This window comes from Fundulus heteroclitus, chromosome 10 (genome assembly GCF_011125445.2).
Source record: "Fundulus heteroclitus isolate FHET01 chromosome 10, MU-UCD_Fhet_4.1, whole genome shotgun sequence".
Lineage (NCBI taxonomy): Eukaryota > Metazoa > Chordata > Actinopteri > Cyprinodontiformes > Fundulidae > Fundulus > Fundulus heteroclitus.
The window spans coordinates 1291248-1303897 of record NC_046370.1 but is presented as its reverse complement, the minus strand read 5'-3'; the positions used below and the strand labels follow the sequence as shown (position 1 = coordinate 1303897).

Below are 12650 nucleotides of genomic sequence, written 5' to 3'. Positions count from 1 at the left end.
ACCAGAGATGACGACGCTGAATCCAAATCCAATTTATTTATAATGGACATTTTAAAAAAAACTACAGATTGTTGACCAAAGTGTTGCACATATTAGATAATGAGAAACCGACACACTGACTGTTTAATCTGTTTTCTTTCCCCTGACTTTAAAGTGTGGTTGCCAGCCTCTCCATGTCCCAAGAGCCAGCTTTCTTGTTCATTCTTGTTTACAAATGAGGGGAAGATGGAGCGGGAGATCGACAAGCGGATCGGTGCGGTGTCTGCTGTGAAGCAGGTGCTGTACCGATCCGCTATGGTGAAGAGAGAGCTGAGCCAAAAGGCGAAGCTCTCAATTTACCGGTCGATCTACGTTCCTACCCTCATCTATGGTCACGAGCTTTGGGTCGTGACCGAAAGAACGAGATTCTGGATACAAGCGGCTGAAATGAGTTTTCTCCGTAGTGTGTCTGGGCTCTCCCTTAGAGATAGGGTGAGGAGCTCAGTCATCCGGGGAGGACTCAGAGTAGAGCCGCTGCTCCTCCACGTCCAGAGGAGCCAGTTGAGGTGGCTCGGGCATCTGGTCAGGATGCCTCCTGGACGCCTCCCTGGTGAGGTGTTCTGGGCACGTCCCACCGGGAGGAGGCCCAGGGGAAGACCCAGGACACGCTGGAGGGACTATGTCTCCCTGCTGGGAACGCCTTGGGATTCCTCCTGAGGAGCTGGCCCAAGTGGCTGGGGAGAGGGACGTCTGGGCCTCCCTACTGAAGCTGCTACCCCCACGACCCGACTCCGGATAAGCGGAAGAAGATGGATGGATGGATGGATGGATGGATGGATGGATGGATGGATGCCAGCCTCCCCCCCTGAACTAAATTTAGCGATGGTAGGAGGAGTTTGCTGTTCTGTCAGCTCAACGTGTCCTGGTTTGTAGGCTCATGATTTTATTGCAGGAAATCAGACTATAAGTGGGTTGAATGAAAATGTGTTTTACTGTTTTCAGAATTGTATTCACATTTTCACTTCACTTGACAGTTATGTGCTATTTTTTGTTGGTCTTATTACATAATAAAACACACAGAAGTTAGTGGTGACGCGTATCAGTATAAAAATGAGCATATCGGGTTTTTCCAGAAAAGGTGCAAGAAAATGTGTTCAGAAACCACCTGAAATAGCTGGTTAGTTAATCATTGTTGCTCTGAAATCATGTTTAAGTCACTTTTGAACTTTTGAACTGCAGATCTCAACTATGGCAGATCTGCATTAAACCCACTGACAGAGTTGGAAGACCGCTTTCTTTTAAGGACACGACTTGAATCTTTTTAGATAAAATGTTAAACAACTTAAATGCACACACACACACACACACACACACTATTACTACTGATTCGGTGTCCCCTATCAGTTTGCCCTGAACTAAATAAAGCCAATAAACTTTGCGCTAAAATTTCAATGACAGAAAAAATAAGTATAAAATATTTTAGATGTGAACTGAAAGTTCCTCCTGTTGTAACTCCTCCCACAGTAGTGTTCCTCTATTAGCTTTGACCAGTCCCCTTAAATTTCTGCAGTCTGCCATCAGCATCTTGACCCGGACACTCTAAGGGGTAAAACACTTTCCCACAGCATCGTGGTAAATTTATTTAACCAGAGAGGATATTTTTATTCTTGTTTGCTCTCCATGAGAGAAACACAATGGACTGGATAATTGCAGTGACGCTCTTCTGTTCAGGTAAGAAATGTTTGTGTCTCTTGATTTTGGGAATGTTTTTTTGTGCCATTGTGAGCAGTTTTATTATTTATTATCACCTGGTGGAAGCTGCAGACTGCTAAGATCCTTTTTTTAATTTGATTATTTCTTCAATACTATTCAACCAAAAGCCCCAAATATACTAACAGAACTATAAGTACTTGATACAGAACCTAAGGCCCTTTAAAACTGCCTATCTTTATCATCTATTTGTAAAACTAAACAAAATAACGTTGCATACGTCTTTAGTCATTATGTGAAACATATCAAACAGGTACTTCATTCTAGAGATGGTGAGCTTCTCTATGAACCTCTTTTTGGCAGCCACAGATATTGTCCTTTTCTGAAGGCTTTTCTTGCCTTATCTTTAGTTACTGATCATTCTGTATACATTTAAAGGATGGTAATCGCATGCAACTGTAGGCAATTTGACAACTTTGCTAATCTGAAAATGTTACGAATGCCTAACTGAGCTGGTGGGAAAGTCAAATAAAAACATAACAAGCTTTTGCTTGTTGCTCTAAGGTTAAAAGCTGTAAAATGCAGGTATTGTGTAAAAATATTTTGGTCATGATTAGAGAATGAAGGATTTAAATAAGCTGACCAAGAAAATAAACAAAAAAAGCATCTGACAACAGAGCAGGAGGTTTTATTTGAGAGAAGACTTTGTACAAAAGCAGAAGTGCACTTCAGGTGAATCTGTTGGGCTGTTTAGCAGACCAAGGTCAGCCAGTGAGTCTAAGGTGAACGGCGGAGGTTAGGAAGGCAGGGAGGATGTTGAAAGATTAAATGTTGGAGTAATCAGCTGATGTATGAGTTCTGCAAGGAGCCAGTGAGTCTTGAAGTTTGTGAATGTAACGTTTGGGGTTGTGAACCCGACATTAGTGAACTCAGAGTATGTTGAAAAGGGTTTATTGGAAATGTTCAACGCTGACAGATCAGGGGTTGCTGGCAGAACCAGCAGCGCACTAGCAGTTCATGACAAGACGAGACAATCTAGCAGTGCGATGAGTGAGGCAGGTATATGAAGGCTGGGGAACAGGTGAACAGATGAGGAACTGATTAGTGGCAGCAGGTGGAACTGATCTGGGCTGATGACTGGTGACAGAACTGATTCTAGACAAGTTTGGAAAAATCTAAAACAAACAAAAACCTTAATCATGACAGTAAAGAGCTCATTCAATTTTCAATAAAGAAGTTTCACAGGGGAAGCCAGAGCAAACAGAAAATTTACAAAAGGAACAATCTTCGGGGAAAAAAATAAACTCTTTTAAAGGTGCATAGCCACATTATTTGACTTTTTAATATGTAAAAGCCAGTAGCTCACTCTGGTTGCATATAAAGATTTTATGAAAGATTATCATGTCCTGCTGGCTTATTAGTTGTAATTTTGGTGTTTTATGATTTGTTTTTGCTCAATTTGTAAGTAAATAAAACCTTTTGTGTTTATTTCCAATTTTAACGGAAGTACGTACTGCAGGGGTTAAAAAAAAGAAAACAACTAATGGCTATTAGCATCTCCCAGTGAAACAGTGAAGAATGTTACAAGATCCAATGAAAAAAAAATTATTCTAAGAGGGAAAAGACTGGAATTTCTTCGGGAATCCAGTCTGATTGTTGGTGTTCACTGAAGCAGACACTAAACTTGCTGAGGCTCAGATGTGACGCAGAGTTGACTGACGTGAGTAAATGTTCTGATATCAGGCTGTTAGAGTTGCTGTAGATCGGTTTATTTAATTAATAACGGTTGGTCTTCAATCACGCCAAGCAGCTGTTTTACTGCGAGGCATTGCAGAGTCAGGCTCTGTCCGACATTTTTTAATTTTGATTTATTAATTAATCAAACCGGCATTATGATAGTTCTGAGATACTGTCGCTAGATAGTGCCACGTCTGTTTATATCTGCAAATCGCAGAAAAAGGCCCATCAAAACATTATCAAAATGGATGCTTGGTGTATTTAACCTTTTTTTAACATGATCATACATTTTTGAGTATATAATGTGGCCATATACCTTTAATAGGAGCCTTTGCTCAGCACCATAGTTAACAAACTGTGATGGAAAAGATGTCTCAGCTGGTGGTTCTGGGTTCATCTCCCACAAACTGCCACTCCGGGTCCCTGAGCAAGACCCTTAACCCCAGATTGCTCCCTGGGAGCTGCACCGCGGTGCCCTGCTGCTCTGCAGGGGATGGGTTAACTGCAGAGAACCAATCTCATTTTAATGTATGTTGCAAAGGCAATAAAGATTATTAGTATTATTATTAACTGGAGAGATTCACTAAACAACCAGAGAAAACCGGAAGGGAAAGGAAGGAAGGGGAGAACAGGGGTCCAGGACTCAGGGGCGGAGCTATAGCCCCACCCCACACCACACCGCCACCAGGTGGCACCAGCCCCCACCCACCAGATGATTGAGATGTCACAATACCAGGTCACTCCTGTACAGCTACCATTTGTTGCACTGTGTAACATAAAAGGTTGCAATCCAACCAACTAAAGGAAGAACTTTACAGTACACAAGGGTAAAGTAGAGAATGAGCATCAATCAAAACCGAGGAAAGGATTGCAGAAAAGATAAGGTGTGGAAGAACAGGAAGATTGTTTTATAGGATTAAAAAGATAGGAAATGGGAAAGATTTGAGCATACCAAACCTTTTTATAACTATACTTCATTATACTTTTTAAAATACAAAGGTATAATACAGGGTGTGTATACCACTGTGGGAGGAGGACACACTAGAACTTGCTAAATTGGTATGTCTGAAATATAAGGATGAAAGAGGATTTAAGCTAGAATTTGAAAATGTTAAATAGAAGTTTAACATAATAGGCACATTGTAAATTAACTTATATGGCAAACATAGAGATTAATATAAAAAGGATTAATAGAAATTTATTTTTCTAGAATGTGTTTATACATAAAATTGGAGGTAAATTTGTTTTGATCACATATATAATTTTGATAAAATATTGTTTTCATTTTGTGTTTATTTTTGATCACAAATAGGAGCCAGAAAGAATGGAGTCTGAAAGGAATATTAGTAACAGATCAGCAGGGCAGTCAAACTTTTTTACAGTAGCAGGCCACACACTATTAGGTAGGAGGGTGCACTTATGCCGGTGCCCGAGCCCCGGAGGGGAGAATTTTGAAAAATAGAGTCTCCCTGATGTATTTTTGGAGCTTTCAAGACAGGTGATTATTTAAAGAATAGAGTCAGAGTGCATGTTTCAAATTGAAAAAAAGGCAAAAAAAGAAGTGAATGATCAATTCTTCAAAAACAACCTTTGTTCTTTTATATTATTATTCTTAACATTATTTTTTCACATGATGTTATCATCATGTTTTAACAACGTAAGGTAATCTCCATTTGCATAAAAGTAAATTGAATTACTAGCACCACATAAAACAGATCAGATTAGGTGAGGTCTATTCATCTTATTATTATTATTCACAGTTCTGTTCTAAAAACGATCGTAACATTTGTTCACAAACCAAGTCGAATTTTTATGATAAAAATACAGGGTTGAAATTTGAAATTGAATTTACATGTTGAAACATATTGCTCTTTTGAAATCTCTTATCTCAGTTTATTTTCACTTGCACTCATCTCACACACGATATATCATGGGTGAGGATTCTAGAGACGAACACAAAATGCATCCCCTGAAAAACTTTGATTATTTGTTGCTGTAATAATAATTATATTATATGTAATATTACAGATTTTTCTGAATAAAAAGCTAACAGATGTGCATAATCAAAAAATATCATAAATACAATTATAGAGCATTCAGTATTGTAAGAAAGCCCACACTGTTTCTGGATAAATACATAACTGTATGAGTTAAGTTTTATTCTGTTTTATGCCTCTTTCCTTGTAAGTTTAAAATGTCCCATGCTCCTGAATGCACCATAGCTTTCTGACGCCCGTGAATGCATCACACTGGTCTATGAACGCGGTGCTGTGCACGTTTGATCTTCCGCTTAAAAAGCTTTGCAGTTTCAAAACTCACGTCGGCTCTCACGGTTTTATTGCACTTTTCGGCATAACACCGGTCTGTGTTTTGATCGGAAAAGTAGCATCTCGGTTGGAACAAGGAACCCAATTACTCGTTAATGTTGCTCTCAGTGGAGACAGATGCTAAGGTGATTTTTGGGATGTATAATCGGGGAAAAGTAGGCAGCGGCAAGAGCTGCTATAGACGGCGATTTGCCGCCGTTGACAGGCTACTTTTGACTGCCCTGGATCAGGATTATAAATAAAACATTGTTCTGATTTTTACAGAGTACAAAACTTATACATAAAATATAGAAGGTAAAGGCTACAGTCACACATTCATGTACAGTAGGTGGTGGTATGCACCACTAATGTTGTTTTTGAAGATGTCAAAGATATGGGCACATAGCTGCCGCCTTAAAAGGAAGACAGAGGTGTCCCAAACTTGGTGCTGATCATAAATTTTGACGAAAGTGAAGATGATGTGCTGCAAAAGTTCTGTAACTGTGGTGGTCAGCACAGAGTGACATATAGGGAATGTGAAGTTGGAAAAAGGACGGAAAGAATAGTTAAAACAATCAATAACATGCTCTATCCAGAGGCAGTGAAGAGGGTTAAATAAAAGAGGGAATGTTTAAGAACTTATAAACCAGGATACATTTGGAGAGGTACTCATGGGTAGGGCCATTGATGTGAAATATATAATAGTTGAAGTATGGACTGAAGATGAAAAAATGTATTTTCTGAACAGACCTAGAAATTGTTTTTGGACCCATGTTCGAGTTCTTGTGATTACTAAACATGACTGAGTGAAAATGTGTATGTTGGCCCACTGCAGATTAAGTAGAGATCCATTTGTTAAAGAATGTTAAATATTTTTTTTAGTTTTTCTGTCCTGTAAATGTGACTTAATGGTCTAGGGCAGGAGTCACCAACATGATGCCCGCGGGGACCAGGTAGCCCCTTAGTACCATATGTGATCCCCTCACACCTGTTCAAAAAAAGTAGCACAATCTACCAGTGAGCTGCATCTAAAGTGTTATCTTATTCAGTTGCTCTACCTTTTTAATCATACTTGTATTTACATAAATTAAAAAATGACAAAAGCATAAAAAACATGTTCATATTATGTAAAGTTAAGGTGAGCATGGACTCTTGTAGTTCAAAGGTCAGTACAGGTAGCCCTTCGTATGACAGTACCAGTGAAGTAGCTCTAAGCTTCAAACTTTCCTAAAAGGAAAGAGGGGTACAGTTAAAGGAGCAATAAGAGATATTTCACCACTAGGTGGCACTTAGGAACTGTCTGTAGACCAAAACAAGCTGCATATCAAGCCACACCTTTCTCTAACTCTCTTCAGCACACCCCATTAACATAGACATTATATATGTAGACACCTCGTTACATGCTGGAGCGCATTCTGCGTCATCGCCATCTTGGATGGGTCTCTCCTCCTCAAGGCTGGCATAACAGCCAATGGGAGTAAACGCAACGGGAGCACTTTACCCATATTTTCTGCAGTTTGTGGTTGCAATAAACGGCAATAACTACTGGGCTGAGATTGGTTCTGAAGCTGAGTTTTTACTTGGTGAGAACAATGCAGAGACTCAACAGATGGAGTACAATTTTATGCTTATTAATCTGTTATAGCTGAATTTCACAAAATAAGGCTGAATCACATTGCCCGATTAAGTACCCAGGAGTTACATAGTACAAAACCATGCACTTTTCCAGGCATTTAAAAAAAACTGTTTGCATTGTGTGCATGCACAACACGTACAAATACGAAGAAATTATTGTTAGTATTTTGAAAAGGCGCAGGCTTGTACATGAGAGAGAGAGTGAAATAAATTTAAACAAACAATCCAACTTGTTTCTTTATTAAAATGTAAAATGTATTCATTTATACATGTATTGATTTGTAACACAGCGTGTCTCTTTGTTTAAGATCATAAATACAACATATTTCAGCATGAAAGCACGTATTTATTTACATATTTAATAATATGCTGTGCAACATGTCTTTCTTTGTTTAATAGTATAAAACAAAGCATTTTAATATGTAATCACATATTAATACGCCATGTACGTCTGTTAAAGATCATGCATTTATTAAATATGTTGTTTAAACAGCATATTTCAGCATGAAAACATGTTTTTTTATGTGTAACAGCATCCTGTATCATAACCACATCTCTGTCGTTTGTAACAAACCAAACTGTGTGAAAATGGGGTAAGAATTCAGGGAGTTATGATTTATTTTAGTTGGGCAATCAGCTTCCTCAGTACAAATAAATGCACTGGGGTTGCGTGAGAGACCCATTCAAGATGGCCTCCGCACTGAACCGTCAGTTGCAATAGGCAGTGGCAGTCCATGGGGTGTCTACGTATATAATGTCTTTACCAAATACCCCCAACTGGAGAGATTAAGTAAACCACCCGAGAAAACCACAGAAGGAGGGGAAAGAAAGAAAAGAGAGGAAGAGAGTTATAGGACTGAAGTGATAAGACATATTTTAAAATACGATTTACCACAGTTTGGCTTTAAAAGACAAACACACAAAAAAACAAGAAACAAATTGTTAATAGGCAGATGAAAGGTCCACAACGGGTCCCGGCTGATGAAAGTGCCATTCTTTGCAACCTGCTGCATGGCACGTACACTCTTCACTGCACTCTGTCACCTTTTGAACTGACGTGCAAAATAAGCAACAGAGAATGACCGATTGTTTTTATTGGTTTGTTGCCCCTTAAGGCTACACCCCACTGGGTGTTGAGCCATGATAGACCCTTTTCACAGTGACGTCATGCAACTTCCGTTCTGCGGTGAAGCAGGGTATCTTTACTTCCGCTTTCTCCGCGAGCAGTGTTTTTACATAGGGAATTCACACAGTCCCTCACCAATCTACCCAAATTTCGTTTGGGAGACGTGCACAGACTGGTACAAAAGCTTTCGGCCACACCAGCCTCCAGACTCGACAAAGATGACAAGTTCTTTGTGGAACAATACCTTTTCGATTATGAAGGTAAGAGCTTTGTCTTCTTAGCTCTGTTGTTAGCATAGATGCTAGGATAATGGTAGCTATGCTACCAACAGGACTTTTGTCATTTATTAGTTTTCTATTTCTCCATTATATTGCTACGCTAGCTTTATTGCTATATCAGCTTATCTGTTTCACAGCTTTTAGCCAATGAGTCACACCAGGGATATAGTTGATGTATAATGTTGAGCCTTTTCATACTTTGTTTTGGAACAGTGTCAAATGCTGTTGGCCACTTGGTCACAGTTACAGCACGCTGTCACAGCTCTATGAATAAAAATGAGGAGCCTCATTCCCTCCCGTTTTTTTTTGTGTAGTATTTTACTGAAGTTGCAGACTTTGCAGTATCCCTCATAATTCCTCTGTGGGTTCAGTGTGTTTCTCAGTCTCGTCAGTAGATTTGGAGCCTCAATTAATAAAATAATTCTGCCCATTCCTGTTAAAACTGTAATAGTTTAGGACATCATAGACTGAGAAAGACACTGTCAATAATGTTGCATGCACACTAATATTCAGTTAATTATAGTATTTATGGATTATGCTGCTGTCGGGGCAAACCCCTTGTGTCCTATACTGTTATTTTTCAGGAACTGACCAAATAAACATTGGTTTTTAAAAAACCTCAGACATCAAACTTCATATATTTTAGTTATTTATTACATAGATACTTCATAGCAGCTCTGTCCATTTTACCTTTTACCTGTCCTGTTTATCCTGCTGCCTTGCTCCGGTTCCCCTCTGCCTTACAGAAGAGCCTGCTGCCGAGCTCTGGTGGGTTCTCCCCTGAACTGTCAATTCTCTGCCGAGCTGTGGACCCTGATGCCTGTTCCTGGTTCCAAGAAGTCTCTCTCCGGGCCATCAGCTCCTGCCAACACCATCACCCTGTTCCCGTGCAGTTCTACCTCGCTGGTTACATCACCCTCCATCCCATCAAACCTTCAATAAAGACTTTCATTTTAAGTCCCTTGTGTGTGGTTCTGGGTTCATCCACAGACAAATTAGACTTAGACAACTTAATTTGTCATTATGTATGCACAGAGTGCGTACAGAACGAAATTCCGTTTGCATACAGCTTGAGAATTACAGTAAATTACAAGATAAAGTGCAGCAGTGATTTAACAGTAAACAATTGAAATGTAAACAATGCAGGAGAAAGAGACAGTGTGCGATCACAGTGTACAGGTGAGTATTTTTAAAAACCATTTGTATGTGCAGAAATTAATTTCTTAGATTAATTTCCCTTCATTAACAAATTTATTTTGACAGCTCTAATAAAAATTTATGTGGTGAGCCACTGAAATTATCTTGGGAAAAGCTAAAAAAACTTATAACTCAATTATCTTTAAGAAAGAAAGATGGAGTTTAATTTGTTAAAGACCACTTGCAGAAACGTAGGTGTCCTCGGAAGAGAAGTGCTGACTGCAGGCGTAAGTGCTGCTGCGAAGGATTTTAAAATTTGGCCCCTCGTCTCTTATTGCCGTCACCCAACGGGCTCCAGTCTCAGCATCAGCCGGGAAGTCGTGAAAACTGGGATATGGAAAGTTTTTTTTGTTGTTTGAACACTGTGGGACACTGCAGTAGCGGTTTCTCTGTGATTGTGCCATGCTTGGTGGATATGATGCTGCTGAGAGATGGACACAAGGGGAGAAAAAATAGAGTAATTATAATACTTTTTAAAACCTTTATTTAACCAGATAAACTCCCATTGAGATTAAGATCTCTTTTTTAAAGGTTGATCTGACTAAGAGGTCAGCAGCACATGTCATTACTAATACAGTATAATAAAACAATTTCAGGCTTCTACTTAAAATATACAGTATTTTCCACAAAAACTAAAAAAAAGTGCATTAATATAAGTGCAAATAATATTATGAAGAAAATTCATTATAATACACAGAAAATTCAGAAACAGAAGTACTGTCCAATAGACCCATGGTAATTTTTTTTAGGAATGAACAAAAAGATTCAAATGGAATAAGTTCTTTTTAATTCAGTGACTGCAATTATATATATAACACGTCACCATAATCAAGTAAAGGGAACAATGTAGCAGATAAATGTCTCTTTTCACTCAGTGAACTAGATTTATTTCTATAATAGCCAAGCTACAGTAATCATTTTCTAACATCTACATCAGATTATTGACAGGTAAAGTAAGCTAACAAGCTGCTGCATGTTAGCTTTGATCTTCATGTTACTGTCCCGATCAAAGCATCTATATAACAGCAATGATCGCTACAAATACTAAGGAAAATAAAGATAGTCAATAAGACACGTTTAATATTGTGCTCTCAGTCTTACCTAATGAAATCACGCTGATTACTGATGGGTAAAAGTTTGGTAAGGTAAGCTAACAAGCTGCTGCATGTTAGCTTTGATCTTCATGTTACTGTCCCGATCAAAGCATCTATATAACAGCAATGATTGCTACCAATACTAAGGAAAATAAAGATAGTCAATGCGACACATTGTGGTCTCAGTCTTACCTTATGAAATCGCGCTGATTATCAGTGAAACACCTCTTCACCTCCCGAATTTTCTATGTAAAAGCATGTAGCCGGAAGTAAAGATACCCTGCTCCCCTTCAAAACGGAAGTTGAGTGACGTCATGTGAAAAGGGTTTATTCCCTTGTCAAAATCTACCCCGAGTGAACAACATGCTACAGATTCAACCATAAAATTAATATGTTTAAAAATATGAAGCAAAAAGAGTTTATGGGGAAAAGAAAGTCCTTTCCTAAAACCTACGATTCTTGGAAAATAAATACAATCTTGAAAGACAGGAAACATCTTTCAGTATCTCCAAAAATATCTTAGAGATTGAAATGCATTTATGTTTTGAGTCTAAAAAAAAATAAACAGCCAATTACATGATATTCACTAATTATCAATGTTCAACAACAGGATTAAACCTGATTCCAAAGTTTAACTTACAGTTATTGCTTTCTGTTTCTGGTCTTGTGACGTTCAAAAGGTTTGGTCTTTACTGCTCCCTAGTGGTCAAAACAGACACTGCAGAAGATGTAAATTCTGACCTGCAATATTCACCAATATGTTATCATTTATTAAAAAAAGAAAACGTGAACCATTATGGGTTTGAATTAAATTAACTCTTTGTATATCTCCTCTGTCTTGCTCAGTGTTAAAAGCTGGACTTGGTTTTAATATTGACTCTGGCCTCTGGAAGACCCTGACTAATCCAGCTGCAGGTTTTGGTTACCAGGTGGTGCAAAGAGGACCATCAAGGTGAGTCAGATCATACATTACTGGATTGAATTGTATTTTTTGAATTTGTCTTTGTAAAATGATCAGAAGATGGCACTTATAAATGTTTGTCTGTGTTTCTCTCAGTCTCCTCGTCAGCGCCCCACTTGAGCAATATGAAACAGATAAAAGAGGACGGATATTTCAGTGCTCAACAACTAATTGCAACATTCTGGGGTCTGCAGGTAGGATTTATTTTACTATATCCTTATAATGCACGCACACCATTCATCAGGTAACTGATATATTTTCAGAAGCTCCAAGGAAAGACTTCACAGTAAATACTGAACTGCATCAATCTTACTGTCCGGTGAAAAAGTAATTACCTCTTTACATAAAAGTGAACCGGTAAATATTCATCAAACTAATTATAATATCAGACAAATATAATGTAGGTAAATATGAAGTAACATTTTCAAATGATGATTATATTCATTTAGGGAGAAAAGCTAAACTTCCCAAATGGGAAAAAATTAAAGAGAAGGTGAGAAACAAAGCCTTTAGCTTCTATCAGTATGGAAAGGCTAGCAAAGGCTTTTGGCCTCTAGCTAAACCACAATAGGAGTGATTATCCACAAATAGGGAAAACAGTGAGTAGCGGTAAAACTCCCCTGGTGT

At 38.5% G+C, this 12650-nt stretch overlaps 1 protein-coding gene across 1 annotated transcript in view; it reads left to right on the top strand.

Moving 5' to 3' along the window:
* Nucleotides 1–1597: 1597 nt before the first annotated feature.
* The window catches only part of LOC105926618 (integrin alpha-M), a 29075-nt gene continuing 18022 nt past the window's right edge, over nucleotides 1598–12650 (top strand). Inside the window, 3 exon segments of the mRNA XM_036141753.1 lie at nucleotides 1598–1710; nucleotides 11909–12014; nucleotides 12120–12217. Coding sequence (XP_035997646.1) covers nucleotides 1674–1710; nucleotides 11909–12014; nucleotides 12120–12217 — 241 coding nt within the window. The 5' untranslated portion in view covers nucleotides 1598–1673.